A 22663-nucleotide genomic window follows, 5' to 3' on the forward strand; every position below is an offset into this window, starting at 1 on the left:
TTAATGTTTGTTTATTTTTGAGAGAGAGAGAGAGAGAGAGCATGAGTGAGGAGGGGCAGAGAGAGAGGGAGACACAGAATCCGAAGCAGGCTCCAGGCTCTGAGCTGTCAGCACAGAGCCCAATGCAGGGCTCAAACTCACAAATTGTGAGATCATGACCTAGGCTGAAGTCAGATGCTTAACCAACTGAGCCACCCAGGTGCTCCAGAAGAAATATTTTAAAGCAAAAAATACACAATTTGTTCCAAAACACTGAATTTTCTGATGCAATTTTTTTCTTGTTTGAAAATGAACCTTTCCTAATAATCACCCCTTCACCCTGAACGCGGTAAATTCTTAAATGTCATTTTCCAATGGATCCTACGCAAATATGATCTTCCATGTCTTTTAAGATTTTATTTTTATTTATTGTTTTGAGAAGAGGAGAGGGACAGAGAGAGAATCTCAAGCAGGTCCTCACCCAGCACGAGGATTTATCTCATGAACCATGAGGTCATGGCCTGAGCTGAAATCAAGAGTTGGATGCTTAACCGACTGAGCCACCCAGGTGCCTCAAGATTTTATTTCTTAAAGTAATCTCTACACCCACCATGTGGCTCACACTCACAACCCCAAGATCAAGAGTCACATGCTCTGGTGATTGAGCCAGCCAGGAGCCCCTCCCCCGCCCCCCCCCCCCCCCCCCCCCCCGCTCCTTTTTAAAACTCTAACCAATCATTTAAATCCAAGCATAAGAATACATAACAAGAGATGTAGGATTTACCTTTGCTACAAATAATCAATAGACAACCTTTGATTTTCATGCTGCTAAAGTGAGAAAAATATAATAAACGAGACCAACCAAGCAGGGCGAGTGCATATAAATAAAATATTTCCTAATCTTTGAATATGTTCTGATAAGCGTAATAAACAATGGATAAAAACAGTCATGTACAATTACCTAAAGATCAAGACTCAGCAATAAATAACCTAATCAATATAAACATACTTTTTAAAGGTTATGTTAATCAGAGGCAGAGTGGTTAGGGTGGAAGAAGGGGAACTGGAAAGTCACAGGAGGAAGGCTGGTAGGAAGCACCCTGCACTAGTCCAGAGACTGACACTTCAGCTGCCTGCAGGAACTGGTTCACATAGCCAGCTCCCCACTCACAGAGCTGGCTCATGATTTACACGCTGCCTCTCCAGGGTGATCAGGGTTAAGAGTATGTTAGCTATGATGACTCCAGCACTTCTGTCCATCTGGCAATTAGATTTCTTATTTTAAATGAGTGACTCAGCATTCTACCTGACCCATCAGTCATTTGTTTGTGTGTAAGCCTGATCATCTCTGGTGTTGCACATCCAGAAGGTGGTAATCCAGTCCACATGCATTCTCTGAGCAATGCCACACAGAGTGGAAGACAGGTGGCCACCAGCTGGTCCCCTTCCAGACACACTTTTATTCTACCTGCCTCATGCCCCTTTCAATCAGTGACATCAAGTATCAATGTGGCAGGCATGGGAAGGTGACTTCATTTTTCTGCCCAAAATTACAATGCCTCATGAGGTTTTTAGATACACTCAAATAGATTCTTTCAGTTTTATCCTCTTCTAATCTACCCTCCAAATTGCAGTCAGAAGAACTTTCTGAAATACAAATTTGACCATGTCACTCTCCTGCCAGAAAGCAGTTAATGATTCTCCACTGCCCACAGATAATTTTTTTAGAAAGGAATGGGCAAGAAAATACAAATAGGTCCTACTCAGTGTATTTCCATGGTTTGACCAGTCCCTAATTCAAATATTTTACTTATTTTGCTTTTTTAATGCTTAGTTTTGAGAGAGAGAGAGACAGACAGACAGAGCATGACCAGGGCAGGGGCTGAGAGAGGGCGACACAGAATCTGAAGCAGGCTCCAGGCTCTGAACTGTCAGCACAAAGCCCAATGCAGGGCTCAAACTCGTGAGCCATGAGATCATAACCTGAGCTGAAGTCGGACATTTAACCGGCTGAGTCACCCAGGTGCTCCCCACTCCTTCAAATACTTTAGATTCATTCATTCTATAAATATAATCGCTTGTAATATTTTAGTCAGATCCAGTGAAATCTCTTAAGGTCACAATTGTGCATGCAATTTTGTTCCTTGAATATAAATCTCAGTATGCCACTCACTAGGCTCTGTAACCTTAGATGAGGTGTTTAACCTACCAAAGTCTCATTTTCCTCAATATCTCAGTATCTAATATCACCCTTTAACCCTGTGCTCTCCAACATGGTGGCCACCAGCCCATGTAGCTACTGAGCACTTGAAATGAAGCTAATGTGACTGAGGAAGTGAATTTTTAATTTTACTTAATTTTAATTATTAATATATAAATTTAAAAATTAAAGTGCCTTTGAATACGTTTAGAACAGATTGGGCACGGGGATCTATTTTGTCTACTTCATGAACTCTAAATGCAGATCAAGTATTTCCGACAAAAATTTAGTATCCACATTGAGATGTGCTAGAAATGTAAAATACACACTTGATTTCAAGAACTTTACAGAAAAAAAGAAGGAAATATCTCAGTAAATCTTTTATACTGATTACAGGTTAAAGTGACAGTATTATGACTATACTAGGTTAAGTAAATTATATTACTAGAATTAATTTGACCTGTTTCTTTTTACTTTTTTAAATGTGCCTGCCAGAAAATTTAAAATGTCACGTGGGGCTCACATTCTTCTATTGGACAGCGCTGATCTAACTTAGCACCACTATTGAGCTAATGCATATAAAATCTCTAGCACGCAGTAAACACTCAGCACATTTGGGAAATACCATGGTTTTCCTAATCACTGGAATTTTGTGGTGTCTTCAAAGATACTTCTAGCTTAGGTTGCTACAAGCCCAGTTTTAAATAATCAACAATTATATCTGATGTAAAATATAAATCCAAAGATTCTACTTCGTTTATCAGTCCCAAAGCCATTCAGGATACAATTTTTTTTTAATATGAAATTTATTGTCAAACTGGTTTCCAGACAACACCCAGTGCTCATCCCAAAAGGTGCCCACCTCAGTACCTATCACCCACCCTCCCCTCCCTCCCACCCCCCATCAACCCTCAGTTTGTTCTCAGTTTTTGTTTTTTTTTTTTAATGTTTATTTATTTTTGAGACAGAGAGAGAGCATGAACGGGGGAGGGTCAGAGAGAGAGGGAGACACAGAATCTGAAGCAGGCTCCAGGCTCTGAGCTGTCAGCACAGAGCCCGACGCGGGGCTCGAACTCACAGACTGTGAGATCGTGACCTGAGCCGAAGTCGGACGCTCAACCGACTGAGCCACCCAGGCGCCCCTGTTCTCAGTTTTTAAGAGTCTCTTATGCTTTGGCTCTCTCCCTCTCTAACCTCTTTTTTTTTTTTTTTCTTCTTCCCCTCCCCCGTGGACTTTAATTCCATTTTCTTTCAAATAAAGAACCTTAGATATCATCAATTTACTCATTCACAAACACATGTCAGGTGTCTGCTATATTCCAATGACTGTGCCAGAAGCTGGGGATATAGGGGGGGCAAAACCACACACAGAGTCCCTTGCTCCTCAGAAACAGGCACGCGGGGACTAACTTATACTCCCATTTAACTTTAACTATATAAAACAACTAAAAGGCCCATTTCTTCCATCAACAAGTGAACTATTTTATCAGAGGGTAAAAGTGAGTGAGACCATCAAAACAGACTTTTTATTTTACTATATTATTTATATATGTGTTAGTTCAACTTATTTGAGGTACTATGTATAGGAAATTTTAAATGCTAGTATTTCTGGAGTTGTGATAAAAGATAGTTTCTTATTTTTACTTTTTAAACTTCCACATGATAGCTATTAATGCTTACTTAAATATTCATGTGAAAAAAACTTACATTTTTTTAAAGGATGTAATATTCACTTCATTAAAAATAATGGTTGTTGGTTTTTCAAGTGTCTATGAAGGACAAAAGGTGTTTACTTAAAAGAGAATATTTGTTAATCTTAAAATTTTAAAAACTGGGTCTAAATGTAGACTATCACCTGTTTGGTATAACCTGTAAGCTAAGAATGATTTTTACACTTTCAAATTATTGAAATAAAAGAATACTTTGTAACATGAAAAAATTATATGAAATTCAAATTTGGGGGTTATAAATAAAATTTTCTCAGAACACTCATTTATTAGAGTAGACTCATTTATTAGAAGTATTATCTATGGCTAGTTTTGACAGGCCTACAAAACCTAAAATAATACTTTCTGGCCCTTAAAAAAAGTTTCCCAATCCCTGATCTAGAGAATCATACAAAAGTATACAATGACAATTTCTGAAAAATGACTGGCAGACTGAGGTCTCTTCAATCAACTTCAGTAATGACTCAGAAACTCATATTTTCACTATTTTTCAAATCAGCTATTATACCTGACTGTGAAGACAACACTGTCAACTCAGTATCTTTCAATACAGTGTCCATATATTTCTGGGGCAAAGATAGGCAGCAAAACAATATGAAAATTTTGGAAAACTGACAGTACTAAAAGTGACTAAGAATTCATCCCTAAAGCAACTGAATGGAAATCATTTGCCTTAAATTAAAAAAAAAGTGGGGAGGGCGCTGGGTGGCTCAGTCAGTTAAGCACCCAACTTCAGCTCAGGTCATGATCTCACAGTTCGTGAGTTCAAACCCCACATCAGACTCCACACTGTCAGTGTGGAGCCTGCTTGGGATTCTCTCTCCCTCTCTCTCTATGCCCCTCCCCAACTCGCACTCTGTCTCAAAATAAATAAACTTAAAAAAAAAGTCTGTACTCCAAAGGCAAACTTGCCTTTATGAACTCAAGAACAACTGAATGTATGATAACATATTCAAATGTATTTATTACATGTGGCACTTACTAAATTACAGGCAGGAAATGCAAATATACATTATTTTCTTTTAAGTTTATTTATTTATTTATTTTGAAAGAGAAAGAGAGCGTGCATGCAAACAGGGCAGTAGCAGAAAGAAAGGGAAAGACAGAGAATCCCAAACAGGCTCCATGCAGAGCTGGGCTCTGGGCATGATCTCATGAACCATGAGATCATGACCTGAGCCAAAATGAAGAGTCAGATGCTTAACCTACTGAGCTACCCAGGCACCCCTATGTTATTTTTTAAAGAATCTGAACAATTAACGAACACTGAAGGCTGGAAAACAAGATATAAAGCCTTTTTCTTATTTTAGTTAGTTATGGTGATGACACATGGGGCAGCATCGATAAGGTTTGTTTCATCAAGGAGTCCACGTATGAGTAACCCTAAAAACAGCATCTGTGTGCACAAGGGAAGAACTAGTAGTTGGTTTGTTTTTTCCCATTTTATTTATTTATCTTTTCAGGTTTGCTTATTTATTTTGAGAGAAAGAGAAAGAGCACAAGCCGGGGAGGGGCAGAGAGAAGAGAGAGAATACCAAGCAGGCTCCGCACTGTCAGCACAGAGCTCAACTGGGAGCTCAAACTCACAAACCTGACCTGAGCCGAGCTCAAGAGTCAGAAACTTAACTGACTGCACCACCCAGGTGCCCCTTCCCCGCCATTTTATGTGCAGAAGGATTGCTGACACAAAGGATGGAATAACTAACTACACAAGCATCTTTTCAATTAGTACTGGAGATGTGCAGTGCTGCTCTCTCACCTCAAGGCTTTGTCCATCCTCCATGCTGGAAACAGTGTTGAAAGAGAGAAAAATATCCCTGTGGTTGACAAGATAGCCCCAAGCAAAGTGCAGGACACAGAAAAGGGACAGACTGTAAAACATAGATAGGCTGAAAATGGGACTGTGCTTTTGATGGTGAAAATTAAACCTGAATATTAACTCTTTAATTCTCCAGATGAACCAGAGGCATCATTTAGAGTCCCAAAGTTTGAAGCACATAAATAGCTTCATCTGAACACAAACTTCTTGATACATGAAAAAAGCTATTATGCCAAATTAATTCAATCTAACTAATTAGAGAGCAGGAAGTTCTTTCAATTATTTTATGTGCTGTCTGAGACACACACTTGAATATGAGTACAGATTTCATTAATTGCAGTTCATTATTTTCCAGATTAGTTACTAAACTTGCATCAGAAGGTCAAAGACAGCAATTTTGTCAGCTGCCACCTCTTTCAGTGCAATATCTTTGCATTTCTGGAACTCAGAAATTGATTACAAACAAAAACAAATCTCCATAAAAATGAGAAACATAAGTCTTTATGAACATGTTCAAACCAAAACATTTTGTACAATGTAAGAATCTTTGTTTTTAAATCTTCAGAGTAAACTATTAACTTCTACCGTAAAGAAAAGATCCATGAATCTTTTCAAATACTGAAATATAATGCCAAAAAATAATAGCATCTTGATGTGAAAACCTGCTGACTCCAAAGAACAAGTTAATAAACATTAATCTTTTCGTTAGAGTTTCACCATAGTTGTATGTTTGTATCTTTCCATGAGGGAGAGTACTGAACACTCTTGTTTGAAAATGTCAAGGACACTCTGATTAAAAGTACTTTTCTGAGAATAATCCTGCCTTCATTACACAACTTCTGTCTCTCTTCCACCTAACAGTGAAATTATAGGAATGACGGGTAGAAACAAGACCTATCCCATTCCTCAGTTATTACCTGGGCTATTTTTATATTTTCAAAATCTTATTTTTTAAAAAACAGAAGTGACAGCAATTCCATGGTGCTTTTTTGAAGAGAGCACCCTGCTATCTCTAAATCATTCTACTTATTCACAGCTGTTACCAGTCTCTCTGTTAATTTCACCTCTGTCATTCTGCGCCTTCCACCCCCTGCTGTAGCAGAGCCATCCTACACAGCTCTCACCGCCTCGGTGCTGCTGTCCCTTGACTGCTTATACAGTCAGCTCTCTTAGTCATTGTTTGGTCAAGCTATAAATAACTCCTTTAATCCTTCCTCATAAATCATTTCTGACGTTATCCCCTGAAATAATTCCAATTGGTCAATGGATTTCCCATAGTGACACATCCAGGACCAACTGCAGTAATCTAAGCGTGGTCTAATAATGCCAAGGGTGGTGTTCAGATGAGTCCATGTGAGTTTCTTCATTATTGTGACTATTTCAGAGAAGAACTTTAAGTCTTCAAACTAAACTGGGACAGAAATATAAAAAAGGAAGAAGTTTTAGTATCTTTCATCATAGTTCAGTGGGAAACAGCTTTAAAAATGATAAAAAGAGAAAGTTGGGGGGAATAGAAATAAAATAATATCCTATCATATATGGTCTATCTGGTTACCACATATTGTTGATACTCAAACCATTGGGGTTTTGGGGGTTTTTTGTGCTGTTGCACATTATATAGCTTCAGCAAGGTTACTATATATTATCTCTACATCTTATGTAGTATTAATAATTTATCCTTTCCCATACTGTAGAATTGATCCAGATTCCTTTTAGGATATGCACTGATTTCTATTTTTCTGGGTTCTATCTTTGATGTTATTCTATAACACACTAAGTTTTTTAGTCTTAGGTATTGATTATTTAATGACTATTTATACAGGCTACTGAAATGAGTGTACTAACAAAGCACTAGCAGCAAATAAAACACAGAATCAAAAGGAGAGCAAGGTTCATGGCATTTGTGTATTTCTTTGCACTACTGGTAAATGTTACCACTAGATAATTCACACAGAGCTATGGCAAAGCCAGGCAGTGAACAGAGTAGTTTAGGAATGTTTGCCAGCATGAATGTGTTTTAGGCTTGTTACAAGACTGGTGATACAGAGAAAGACCACGGACATGGTGTCCCTTTATTTCCATAATGTATCTAACAAAGTCTCCCATGATCTCTTTGGTAGAGAGAGGAAGAAATGTGGACTGCAGATGGTAGTTGCTGAACACGTAAAGCTGAAATATGCTGATCTGTCACCCTGTGACTTGAGGAGTGATCTTTAGTTGCCTATGACAGGGCTCTCTCTTAGGCCCTCTAACGTTCAATTATTTTACTTATGACTCAAGTGAAGACAGACTATGCCCTTAAAAAGTTTGCAGAGATAGCTGGATCAAATGTATTTTCTAAATAACTACTTAAGAAATACCTTGATAGGTACCTGGGTGGCTCAGTGGGTTGAGCGTCCAACTTCGGCCCAGGTCATGATCTCGCAGTTCGTGAGTTCGAGCCCCATGTCCAGCTCTGTGCTGACAGCTCAGAGCCTGGAGCCTGCTTCGGATTCTGTGTCTCCTTCTCTCTCTGCCCCTTACCCCCACTCATGCTCTCTCTCTCTCTCTCAAAAATAAACATTAAAAAATTAAAAAAAAAAAAAGTACCTTAATATTCTAGGAGCATTAAAACAAAACTAAGATGAAAAATTTTAGAAATGAATCTAAAGTTCCTTAAGTATTTTTATACATCAGCTAGACAACACAGTAATAAAAAAGAACTGCACTGACAAGAGTGTAAACAAACAAACAAAAAAGGGAATGTTAACTGACCAGAGGCACAACAAGCTAATACTGGCTTTAAAAAAAAAAAAAAAAAAAAAAAAAAGTACAGTCATATGTTGCTTTGGTAGAAGTACATTATTTAGAAGAGGAAGATGATGATTCCACTATTTTCAAGTGTGCGTTTCAAAATACTTCCAGGCTCCCCACTTGAAGCAAGACTCTGACAAGGCAACTGAAGAATGATGGAGCATTTATTATGAGATATAGTGGACTAACCTATAGCTATTAATTAAGTCTAGAGAGAACCGTCTCCTCCCCTCCCTTTAACTCCTAGGTAACACCAGAGGAAACTCTGAGGCAAAAACTGGTTGGAAGGAAGCGGATTTTTTTCCTGGAGGACTAAGAGTTCCCACAAGGAGAGGCAGGACAGATCATCAACAACAGTAAGACCCTCAACTTTAGGTATCAAAGCTCATTTCCAAGTGAATGGGATGCCATTATAGTAAAGACTACTATTTAAAAAAAATTGAGGAGCACTAAAGAAGTCTAACCAATACAACATTCTTCTTACTGCTGTTACTTTGAAATTCCATTTGCATTACAGTGCTCCATTTCCAAGGATGAAACACCATTCAGGTGGCAACAATTTAAAACATATTTAAACAAAAGAAAACTCCATATTGGCAATGTCATTTAAAATTATGCTTTACTTCTCTGAGAGCTTTATCCCAGACAGTCAATAAAAATGATGTGAGCACAAGCATCTTTGATCAACTAAGTCCTGATGATACGCTTAAGTTTTCCCCTCCTTTAGGAATAGTTCTTCAGTGGAACTTGTATCAATCTAGGCAAGAAAGTTCATAATTATGTCTTGATATCGCAAATCCCCACTCAGATGTGATTCCCTCACCTCTAAGCTGCAAACATAGTACTTTATACCACTGGATGACACTTGACACATACAAACTATCTAATATTATAATCTGCATATGTCAATGGTCAACCAATTCTAGAGAAGAGCTAATAAACATATAAACATAACAATAACATCCAATGAAGATTAAATATGGTAATAGTATACTAATGTGGTGAAAGCTATTGTTTTAGTTTAGCTGGTCAAGGCCTCTCTAAATGCAAGTGTACTTCCTTAGACTGGTCTATCTTGACCACTCTAAATAGTAGACCACTCTATTAGAGACCTAGTAGCCATGCAAAAACTTTGGGAAAGAGTATTCCAAGTATAAGGAAAGGCAAATGCAAAAAATTCTTGAGACCAAAATGAACTTCATGTGTTCATGAGATTAGGAAGCAAGGGAGGGAGGGAAGGTAGGAGGGAGGGAGGGAAGGTAGGAGGGAGGGAGGGAAGGGAGGGAGGGAGGGAGGGAGGGAGGAAGGAAGGAAGTTAGGAAGGAAGGAAGAAGGGGAAAAGGCCAACATGACTTAGTATGGTGAACAAAGAAGAAATAAAGGGCATAAAGATTAGAAGTCAGGGGAACAGATCATATAGGATGCTGTAAGGCACAGTAAGGAATTTTGATTTTATTCAGTTTTAGTGAGAAGCAGTGGAAGACTTCAAGCCATGAATTTAAGTAAGATTTTGGAAGGTCACTTTGGCTACTTCATGAATAATAGACTTTATGAGGCAAAAAGTGTCAGACAGACCTGTATGTAGGCTGCTGGAATAATCTAGGCAAGAGATGATGGTGGCATGAATGACTGATGAAGATGGAGATGGTCAGAAGTCACTGGATTGGAAGCAGTACCTATAAAATTTTACTGATGCACTCTGAGATATGAGCAACTAGGTGGACATTTGTGCTACATACTGAGATGGATTTGTAGTTTTAAGTAGTTTGTGTGTTGGGAGTAAATAGACTTGTGAGCTGAAACCAACGGTAATGTTTTGGACTTATAAAATGTGAATGCCTAATTGATTTATGAGTGAAAAAGCTTAATGGGTAGTTGGCTCCATGAAGCCCAAGATCAGGGGCAAAGTTTGGGCTGGCGATAGAAATTTGAGCGTTGAAAATGCATAAACAGAGCCATGGAAGTAAATGGGGTGACCCATGGAAAGAAGGCCCAGAATGGAGCTCTGGGGCACCTGAATATTTGCAGCTTGATGGAATAGATGGTCCCAGAAAAGTCAACTGAGAAAGACTGAGCAGTCAGAGGAAGGGATGCCAGGAAATGTCACAGCACTGAAGCCTAGAGATGCAAGTGTTTCAGGTATGATGTCAAGTCAGATGAGGACTGGAATGGTGCAGGCAAGATTCAGCTCCCTGGTGACCTTCAGGAAAGGTCCTGCAGTGGGGTCGAGCTTTCACAAACCAAACCCCAACTGGACTGTTTAACTCCACCACTAGGCATCTTCATTCAGGCAAGTTTTGTATTTACATTATCATTTATTTATGAAATGTGAAATATCTGGGCTACTCTCTCCAATGCCATTGCTCATATATGCTCAAAAAAAGTAAACCAAATGGACAAATATTGCGTAAGGTATCTTTGAAATATCTCAAGATTACCTTCTTAAACTGGACATTACAAAATGCAGTTATTTGCCAATCACTACATTTCTTTCTAACACATTATTGTTCCTCTCATATCCAGAAGAATCAATCATTTACTGGCAAAACAGTAAAAATAATTTATTGTAGCAGGTGATTTGACTTGCAACATCAAAAACTCAAAGTAGCACTGAAAAACTATGACTACAGAGTATGATTCAATAACTTCTAATGCCATGTCAATTTCCTTTAACTTCTATAACTGTCTTCACCAAATAGCAATTGGAAAATGGTGGTTATCAAACTTTATATTTTGATAAAATCACCTGGGTGCTTATAAATACAGATTATAAAGGCACTCCCAGATGGGGCATGGATTATGAGGTCAGGCTGTTATTGCTTTTTTTAAAGTTACATTCTTAAAAATCTACCATGGAAATTCTGACACAGAGAGTCCATGCATCATACACTACAAACCAATGATGCAGTAACAGAATAATATATACAAATCCTTGGAAAAATCATTTTTGCCTAAACCCCAACCAAGAATTAGACTTGCTATTTCTTTTAGCTCTCATGGTCATAGATTCCTTCAATAACTGTCAAGCACTCCTTATGTGCTTAAATTTAGTTTAAGCATCCAAAATCATGATTTTTTTCCATCCAATATGTGTAAATGTATGCTTAAGTAATGTTTATATAATGCTAAGTTGAAAAAATTATATGTCTATATTGCAGCCTTACAAAACTAATACTACCCCCCCGAATATGCATTCATAAACTCAGAAAATTCTTTTAAATAGTTAAAGGTCTCAAACAAGGACTCACCTGCATTTCTGCAACTTGAATGTTTTAAGTGAATGTGGATAAGCTGATGTCAAAAGACCTATTTCAACAACTGAACTTGCACTGTATGTGTTTTTGAAGGAGTATAAATAAATCCTCATTTATCATTTTCTGCTGAATTCACACCTACATAAGGCTGGAAATTACATTTCCAACAGGCTTCCCATTCACCATCGCATAAGAGCAGATTCCTGATTATGTTGAAAACCCTCTAAGATTTTCTTTAAAACTTATTTGAAGGCTGGGTGGAGAGTTTTAAGAAAAAGGGGAAATAAGACAAGTGATCACTTGTAACATTTTAAATGAAGGAACACGTAGACCACAGCAGAGGAAAAAGAGGTGGAGAGGGAAGGACAGTGATGACATAAAATTGTTTGAAATAAGAAATGAAATCAAGAATTAAAAATAGAATTACATTTTCTGTTTGGCAATACACAAACAACACTAAGTGCACTTCATAAATTTTACTATTGTTGCTCTAAGTAATATTACCATAAATCACATTAGCAGTGTACTCGGCACTTTTTAAAAGCAGAAAGGATTGAGACTGTCAGTAAGTTTCAACAGCTCTGTTACCTCTGAAGAGAGTGAAGGAGAAATTATCACAAGCTTTTACTAGGCCTAAAAAGGCTGGTTCTAAGGCCCCACCACCACTGCTATCCCTCCCCTTCAGCATCAATGCGACGACACAGAGCATCATTCCACCAGGAATTAGGAAATGTTCACCGTTGCTTTCCTGATGCTTTTACCTGATGTACAAGGGGAGACGGCTGCTTGCCCCTTTTCTCATCACGGACAGGGAAGAGCGACTTCAAGAGCTTTGGCATCTGCGGCACAAAGGATTTTACTGGATTCAAGTAGGAGGCTGCTAGGCTACTAAATCCTGTCAACAGTATTGAAAGGAAAAGAGATAAAATGTAAACAACTACATAGACGTTTTCTTTCTTGCAAGTTTGCCAAATTTCATTTGTAGCAAATATAACAATATAAATTATTCAAAAGTATCCTTTAAAAATATTAGAAAAACATAGTATTATTATGGCTCTCCTCAAACAAAATGTTATTTCCTTTTCCAATTAAAATTAACAGCAATTAGGGTAGTCCAAAAACGTTCTAATATCCAGTGTTCCTGTTAGTATCCAAAGGGTAATCCAACCCCAGTCCTGTCACAAATTGGTTCAAGTACTACCTTCTGCCCTAGAATAAGACGGGGGTTTTCATTTTTACATCACACAGCTGGTGACACACATGTACAGCTCTCTATCTAGACTTTAAACTCTTTGAAGTCAGGGACTGTCTTCTCCAGCTTTAGCTTTTCATACCTACTTACTGAATGAAGATGATGAAATGGAGCTTTTAGGAAGAAGGTGGTGTTTGTTTTTACAGGAGAGGGATCAATGCCCTGACCAACCACGTTCTTACTTGCTCTAAATTATCAAAGGCTGGGATCAGACATGCAGACAATATCTATGATATAAAAAGATTTCTCTCCCCTTAGTGAATAAAACTGAAGTTTTAGGAAAATGTAACCTAAGTCACAAACTGTAAAACACTGTATCCACATAATACTTTAAAAACAACAAGCAAGTCAACCTGAGGAACTGTGTGTGATGCTGCCCCAATGGAAGCACACAGCCACCAGCATACCTCTACTCTACACTGGCCCCTGAAATGACTTTAAGTTCATTGGCAATACAGTTGCGACATGGACCCATACAGTTCCAAGGTTTGTAAATTTTACATAAAGTAGTATAATAACTCTAAGTAGACTGTGAAAGGTAAGGATATTTTATAATCATGAGAGCAATCACTAAAACAATAAAGCAAAGAGATAGCTATAAATTCCAAGAGATGTGTTAAAGCGGATTTCAAAAAAGTCAAATAATTTACAAGAAGGCAAAATTAGGAAAGAGTAGAACAAAACAAAGGAAACCAATAGAAAATAAGTTTGAGATGAATAAAGAGCCAGAAGGACATAATCATCTAAACGCTGAGACCAAACAACAGGGACAATCTAGACTTCTCCCTACAGTTAAATTAACATTCTACACTGAGGAAGACCCTTAATTAAATGAAGATCTGGCCAAAAATCTTTCAAAGGCTGCATATATCACAAAGTGAGACAATCAGACACAAGGTGTCTGTTGAGGTAAGTACACAAAACTACCCTTCCATTTATCCTACCTTCCACCCCTCCCTCAAAATGGCCTGAATCTGTTCAAGCCTGTAGAGCTAACTACCAATTCACAGGAAATACGGTTGATAGAGAACCCTGTTTAAACAACCTCAGGGGGATGGTAACATAGTCTACTGCGCAAAAGACATGGTCTCTTCGGCAAATACAATGGATGGGTGAAAAAGACAAAGAACATATAGATTAAACTTTAACTCAAGACACATATCAACTCATCACAATAAATGAACCTTACTTAGATTTTCATTCAAAATAACTAAAAGGTATTTTTGAGCCAATTGGAGAAATCTAAATACTGACTAGATATTTGATGATATAAAGGACTTATTTTTAATTTTTCTTAGGAGTGAAATGTTATCAGCTCTAGAGAAATGTTACTGCTCTAGAGACACATGTACAGATATTTACAGATGAAATGGTATCCGGGATTTGCTTCAAATTATCCAGGAGAGGGCTGGGAGATGTAGCAGGAGTAGGGGTACATCAGACTAGTGATGAACTGATCATTCTGAAGTTGGGAGGGCTACCTGAGAGCATATGGTGTTATTCTTTCTACTCTTGTATGTTTGATATTTTCCATAGTAAAAGGATTCTTCAAAGTGAAGACAAAATAAAAACTTAAAAATTTTTTTTTAATGTTTATTTATTTTTGAGAGAGAGACAGAGCATGAGCAGGGGAGGAGCAGAGTGAGAGGAAGACAAAGAATCTGAAGCAGGCTCCAGGATCTGAGCTGTCAGCACGGAGTCCAACGCGGGGCTCGAATCCACGAGCTGTGAGATCATGACCTGCGCTGAAGTCGGATGCTTAACCAACGGAGCCACCCAGGAGCCCCAAAATAAAAATTTCTAAAGGGTTTGTCACTAACTGATGACTGCTAAATGCACTGATGATACATGTAATTCACAAAAAAGAAACTAAACTCAGAAAGACAGAGTGGGATGCAAGAAGCAATGATGAGCAAAGCAAAGTGGAAAATAATGTAAATCAAGTAAGCATGGATTACAAGCTTTAAAACAACAACAACAAATTTACAGAACTTTAAAACAAGGTATTTCACTCCTAGGTATTAACTCAAGAGAAGTGTTCACAAAAACACTTACACAAGAACAAACTTTATTCACAGTAACCAAAAAGTGGAAATAAGCCACATGTCCATAAATAGAAGAACTAATTAAAAATCGTGACAAATTCAACTGTGATAGTGAATGTTTCTCAACAACAAAAAATAAATTACTGAAGGATGCAACCGTGTGGATAACATGAACAGAAATGTTGAATAAAAGAAGCATAACACAAAAAGAGCATATACTGCATGATGCCATTTGTGTGAAATTGTAGAACAGGCAAAACTAATCTGAAGGAATAGAAATCAGAACACTGGCTGATTGTGGAAAGTAGCTGGAGTCCTGTACATCTTGTAAACTTGACTGGTGGGTAGGTTACACAGGTAAATGCATTTGTCAAAACTCATTAATATGACCCATAGTCAAGAAAAAAGCAGTCAATGTAAATAGACCATGAGACGGCCCAGATGCTGGATTTAGCATATAAATATGTTGAAGTAGTTTTAGACACAGGCCCAAGGAAGTAAAGAAGAATCTGATCTTAACAAATGTATAGGTATAAAATATCCACAGAGAAATTAAAACTTTAAATAAAGAAACAAGTGAAATTCTAGAACTGAAAAGAATAATAACTGAGATAAAATATTCTCTGGATGTACTTAACAGAAGGTTGGAAATGGAAGGAGAAATTATGCAACCAGAAGATATAAGAATAAGACAAAAGGATGAAAAATAAAAATTAAAAAAAAATTGAGCTCCTGTGACCTGTAGGGTAATATTAAACAATCTAATACGTGTAATTTGAATCTCAGAAAGAGTAGAGAAAAATTGTTGGGGGTAAAATGTAATAATAGCTGAACATTTCCCAAATTTGTTGAAAACCACAACTTACAGATCCAAGAATATCAATGAAACACAAGTAAGATAAGTACTAAGAAAACCATACCTAAGTATACCTTAGTCCAAGTGCTAAAAACAAAAATTGAGAGAACTATGAAAGCAAACAAGAGAGTAAACACAGACATATTACATGTAGGAAAAAGAGACAGAAATGATGGCTGATTCTCAGCAGAAAAGGAATCTAAAAGACAATGTAAGATGTTTGAAGTGTTGAAAGAAGCTATCTACCCAGAATTCTCTAGCTAGTGAAAAAATTCTTCAAATAAAGTGAAGTGAAGATAATCTCAAAAAGGGGAGACAGCATTCTTTTCTCTCCAAGAGAACTTCACAATAAGAAATACTATAGGATATTCTTTGGACTATAGAGAAATGATATTGGATAAATATAAGACTTCACGAAGGACTGGATAGTGCCAGAAATAATAAATATGAAGAAAAATATAAAAGATTTTCTATAGTCTTTTAATCTGGCTGTTTTAAAGCAGAAAGAGTAACATCGTAAATGGGTTCATAATGTCTATAAAAGATATAACAACAATAATACAAAATAAGAGGGCTCCAGGAACAGGCAAATGGAATTATACACTTACAAGGTTCTTATATTTGTGCAGTGGGAAGTGATGTATTATTAATTCTAAGTAGACTATGATAAGTTAAGAATCTATACTAGAATCCTTGAGCAAAGACTTTAATAAATAAACAAAGAAATATCAAACAGCCAGAAATAGAAATAAAATTAAATACTAAAAAATATTTTTCCAATTATCCCAAAAGAAGGCAGAAAAGAAGTTACAGTGGAAAAATAAAATAAAATACAAACGGCCAAAGAGAAACCAACAGCAATGTAGCAGACATAATAATAATATTAGATGTAGAAGAATTAAATATGCCAAGAAAAAGGCAAAACTTGTCAAGCTAGATTAGAAAATAAGTTAGAGCTAACTATATGCTGACAAGATAGCAAATATTTGTTCATTTAAAGAGCGAATATAGCTAAAATTTTAAAGACTGAGAAAAGGAAACACCATTCAAACAGTAAGCAAAAGAAGGTTGATGAGGCTACGTTAATATCAAGTGAGACAGATTTCAAAGTAAGAGAATTCCAAAGATATAAAGGGACATTTAATAATGATAGAAATATCACTTCATTGGGAAAAAATAATGTATATACCTAACAACAAAGTTCCTACAAGAATGATGTAAAAACAGATAAATGAAAAAGTAGGTAATTTTTCATAATCATATTTGGAGATTTAATGCCCTCTCTCAGTGATGGATAGGACAAATAGAAAAAAAATCAGTAGAAGGACAGACTATTTGAAGAACCGATCTGACTGAATAAGCTTATCAACCACACTGACCTGATATATACAGAATGCTATGCCCTCAAACAGAACAGACCTTCTTTCCAAGCATACATGGAATGTTTACCAAGGTAGAACATAGTCTCAAAAACATTCCAAAAGACTGAAATATTAAAGAGTCTCTCTGATCATAAGGAAATCAAATAAGCAATCCATTAATAAAAAGATTCTCACCAGACATATGAAAATGAATTAACATGCTACCCAATAACTTATGAGTCAAAGAATAAATCAGAGGGAAATTAGAAAATATTTTGAATAGAATGAAAATGAAAGCACCATATTCCAAAATTTGTGAAATGCAGAAAGAAATAGAAATCAATGAAACAATCAAAAATAAAAACAAAATCAATGAAACAAAGTAAACAATGAAGAAAGTAAGACCAACTTTCGTTCTGAGAGAAGACTGAGAAAAATAAGACATGCCTCAAATGTACTCAAGAAAAACAGAAAGAAAACAAAAATTATCAAAAATAAAAAGGAGGGGTGCCTAGATGGCTCAGTTGGTTAAACATCTGGCTCTTGATTTCAGCTCAGGTCATAATATCACAGCTTGTGAGATTGAGCCCCACATCCTGCTCTGTGCTGACAATGTGGAACCTGCCTGGGATTCTCTCACTCTCTCTCTCTCTCAAAATAAATAAATAAACATTAAAAAATTTTCTTAAATAAATAAATAAAAAGAAGGAATATCACAATAGATCCTATAAACATTAAAAGGGCAATAAAGGAACACCATAACATTTACTGAAATAAGAGTAATAATTTAGATGAAACAGAAAATTACCTGAAAAACATAACTTATGAAAACTGACTCACAAAGAAATACAAAAAGTTAAATAGCACTTTATTAAAGAAAATGAAGTCATAATTTAAAAGTTTCCCAAAGAGAAAATTCCAGGCCCAGATAGTGTCACTGGTGAATCCTGTCAAACATTTAAGGAAGAAGTAATACCAAGCTTATATAAAATCTTTCAGAAAAAAAGATGGTAAGGAAATATTTCCCAAGTCATTTTATGAGGCCAACATATTCACATCAAAACCTAACTAAGGCATTATTATGAGAAAAGAGAAGTATTCATCATAGAACATAAACACAAAAATCCTTTACAGAAAGTTAGCAAGTAGAATAAAGAAAATATAAATGATAACACATCAAGTGGTATTTAGCACAGTAATGCAGGATAAATTCAACATTCAAAAATCAATGTAACAACATGTTATAAACCAAAAAAGGGAAAAAATCAGATGAGCATTCACTAGTAGGATAGTAGTTACAGGGTAGGAAATTCTGTTTTAAAATTTGTCTGTTTGTTTATGTATGTTGTATGTATGTATGTATTTTGAGAGAGACAGAGAATGGGAGCAGAAGAGGGGCAGAGAGAGAGAAGGTGAGAGAGAATCCCAAGCAGGCTCCATGCTGTCAGCACAGAGCCTGATGCAGGGCTGGATCTCACGTACTGTGAGATCATGACCTGAACCAAAACCAAGAGTTGGACGCTTAACCAACTGAGCCACCCAGGTGCCCCAGGAAATCCTGTTTTAAACTACTTCTGAAAGATGCTCAAATTCCATGACAGTGGTTGACAAATGAAAATGTAACCTACCTGGGTCGGGAGAATGGTTATTATGGGGACGGTCTGGGAGAGATGGGGCAACAGGAGCTATCCCTCTGGAAACTCTGGAAACTGCAGTTTGGGATACATCCTGTTGACTTTCCCACCGGCCCTGTTAAAAACAAAAACAGCAATTTTTATTCAAATCAAATAGTTGACAGAAAAACCTGAAGATATTTAAGAAAAACCTGTTATCATTTCTAAAGCTTTATTCCCTTTAAAGACATGACCGATTTGATTATGTACCTTTCCTCTTGTACTTTCATCTTTATAGTGCAAATTTCCCAAATACTAACAATACCTCAAATTTGGATCTCCTCTCCAGTTCACAATTCAGTCTCCTCAGCTCTGTCCTAACCTTCTGTCTGTAAATCATGCTGCTTCCCAGGAAATACAGATACATGAAGACATTCCTTTTGAAAACCTCCCTTACGTTCTGCCTCAGAGAGGCTGTTTCTTTCTGCTCATCTGCTTCAAGATCCTTTCACTTCAGATTCTCAGCTGAGACTGAGGAAAAACTCTTAATGGTGTAGGCTGTGTCTTCTCCCTTCTCCAGGGTGTATCTTCCCATCCATTCACACACCGTTCATGAAAGTAAAAATTCTAGAACAGTATATTACCAAGGCTCTTATTTTCAACACGCATTAAAGTTCCAGTTGAGCACAAATCAAGTAATCACCAGTTCCCAATAATGGAAGTCTCTGGATTAACAAATTTTATTGTACCCTGAACTTATTTTGTAAATCCCCATTAAAAAGATTTCATTGCATAATACAAGAACACCACCAGTTGGGTGATGGATTAATGGTGATATCATCAAAGCACTTTTAACTTCAGTCCCATCTCATAAAGAAATAAACCCCAACCAAATGCTAGAAGTACAACACCCAGTAATGGGGATGAGATGCAAATCTTATAAAAGCTTTAAGTTCCCTTTTGATCCTTTGATAATCACTCTGACTTTTTTTGTATCCAAGTTAAATAAGAGTATTTTACATTAGTTTAAGCTGGTATCCCACAGATGAGTGATGCTAACGACTTTTGAGTTCTCCTTAATAATCGCCTGCAGAGTGAGTTCTTCACTGCTCCCAAAGATGGATGGAGGTGGAAAGACCTCTAAGGTTTCAGATACGTATTGGAAACCTATCCACTTTTAGCAGCAACCTAAGTACTGATCATAAAATCAATAAGCCCTAAGTGATCTGGATCCTGTTTACCTCTGAGAATGCCACTTTTCCCTAGGAACTCTCTCAGCCCTTGATAGTTTTAAAAAAATGGTATGATGTTTTAGCATTAGGAAGCCAGGAAACAAAACAGACATGAAAAGATGATTAGGGAAACCATGAACTCTGAAATACTTCACTGTAGGAGCATTTGTGTTACTATGAACCACACACTCATTTACATACTTTAATGTTTCGTTAATGTCTTTTGCATTTAAATTTAATTGTCTGTCTGGGAAGCTGCAGCTTTGTGTATTCTGGGACATCACAATCAGGTAGCTGAACACTAAGGTCAATATTCTTTGGAGCTTCTCAGAGGAAGAAAAGCCTCATTCTTTGTTTACAGTGTTAAGCTCATGCAAGGTTGTTTTGAAGACAACTTACTTAATTTGAGAATAAATGTATTTTTGTGTTTCAGATTTCTCTTTCTTGTTTGGCAGCTGACATAGTGGCACTCTGTCCCTTAGGAAAACTAAGTAGCTGATTTGGAGTCAGCACTTCAGCCATTTGGTGTATAATGGTCCAATGACAAATAATGTTGGTGTCCTCTCTTCCCCCAAGGCACACTCGGGGCTCCGCTAGCTTCCCAGGTAATATTTTCCAGCTGGCACCCCCACACATAATGTTACTAACAAATCGGAATGGAAGCAATAACTTTTACTGCATCATATATTCAAATATCTCAAGTGAGAACATTTGAAAGGACGCACACAGTATATACATACTGCCTTAGCCATACCACTAGCCCTGTCGGATAATGAAAAATGGAAATACATTTCACTTCATCCATCTACCTTAACCGTCATCTTAACCTTGAGGAATTCCACATGCTAACTATTCCCAGGTCTCACCAATCAAAGGCAGGGACACAGAGATCTGGGGTAGAACAGACGCTGCTTTAGAGGGAACAACAAATTTGGATGATAAACTGGGTACAACACTCCTCCCTCCTCTTTCTGACACCCACAGATCTCTGGGGAAACATTCTACTGAAATCATTCACTTATTCTTTTCCTCCTATAATGCATGTCCATTCTCTTGCCAGAAATGAAACCTGTGGTTCAGTGTGTAACTACACACACTGCCCCCCAGGGACAAGGCAATTACTGTCTTTCCAATAAATTTTACATCCCTGGCTGTTCCACAGTTATTCTCCCTTTACTAAAATGTTGGGGGAGGGGGAGAGGTAGCATCCCAGTTACAGATACTTCAGAGGGAGATGAACTCAGGACAGTGAATAAACAGGACTTGGCCAAACACTAGATCATTCTGATCTCTTAGGAGCTCAGCTCTCAAAATGAAGAAAGTATGTATGTATGTATGTATGTATACATATATATACATACATACCTGGAATCTAAAAAGATGAATCTGTGATTTTTTTCTAACATTCTACATGTCTATCAAACTTCAGAAATCAGCCAAGATGAGGATATACAAGGGAGAAAACTCCAGCTTTGTTTAAGATTTTTAAACTAGCTTCATACTTATTAGGGATTATTTGTGCTGACAGGCTGAATTCAAAGAAATAAAACCCTATTTGAGACAGCAGTTATGCGTGGCTACCATCATGCTTAAAGACAAAATCAAACAGGGAAAACACAGAGAGGCTCTCAGCTGATTTGAGAACATGCTTAGGTCCTCCTGGTGCACCTAAAATTTCCGTTACTGCTCTTTCCAGACACAAATTCTTTAGGTTTTTCAGAAAGAGGTCTGTTTTTAATCAGGAAAGAGATAAAGAGGTAAAGAATGAGAAATGCCAGTGACATTACAGGTCCAAAGGTGGCTTCCAATGCAACCAAAGAAGAAATGACTCATATTTGGCATCGGCCTTTACCTGTGCCACACTAAATCACTGCAGTTTTCAGGAAGGTGAGGCAGCCAAAACACACAAAAATCAGTTTTGTTAACTGAATATTCATTTAGGCATTTGGCTACTGCATCAAAAACTCCAATCAGAGGACAATAAACACAATATCTTACTAACTTAAAAAATATAAAAATCATAAAAAGTATAATTCCATCTAAAATGGCTTTAGAAATATCAATATTTTTAAGTTGACAGTGTTCCTTGCATCACAAAAGGTCTCAGTGCACAGCCAATTTTAGATAGAAAAACAAACAATCTGCTGAAATTAATTCTGCAAGCGAAGTCCATCTTGGTAGACTGGTCATAAAAAGCTTGCTAAGTTTTCATTATATCTATTAAAAAACTGGCTTACAATAATGACAGTAACAGTAAATAGCAGTAAATAGCAACATCACTGCAATTTTATATAGATAGATAGATAGATAGATAGATAGATAGATAGATAGATTTTTTCTATTTCTCAGTGCTCATCAAGATAAGTGTACTCTTAATTCCCTTTATCTATTTTACCCATCCTCACACCCACCTTCCTTCTGGCAACAGCCAGTTTGTTCTCTGTATTTAAGGGTCTGGTTTTTAAGGGTCTTTTTTTTTGTTATTGTTCGTTTACTGGAGGGGAGATGGGTGGGAGATGGGCTGAATGGGTG

The 22663-nt window shown here is 37.0% G+C and overlaps 1 protein-coding gene across 3 annotated transcripts in view; it reads right to left on the minus strand.

The window, feature by feature from the left end:
* KIF13B (kinesin family member 13B) overlaps positions 1 to 22663 on the minus strand; it is a 199270-nt gene that overhangs the window by 15331 nt on the left and 161276 nt on the right. For all 3 annotated transcript variants that reach the window (XM_042983548.1, XM_042983549.1, XM_042983547.1), the window contains 2 exons: positions 18915 to 19035; positions 12534 to 12667 (listed from right to left, as the gene is read on the minus strand). In XM_042983548.1, coding sequence (XP_042839482.1) covers positions 12534 to 12667; positions 18915 to 19035 — 255 coding nt within the window. The remainder of the gene's footprint in view (positions 1 to 12533; positions 12668 to 18914; positions 19036 to 22663) is intronic.

Source organism: Panthera tigris, chromosome B1 (assembly GCF_018350195.1).
Source record: "Panthera tigris isolate Pti1 chromosome B1, P.tigris_Pti1_mat1.1, whole genome shotgun sequence".
Lineage (NCBI taxonomy): Eukaryota > Metazoa > Chordata > Mammalia > Carnivora > Felidae > Panthera > Panthera tigris.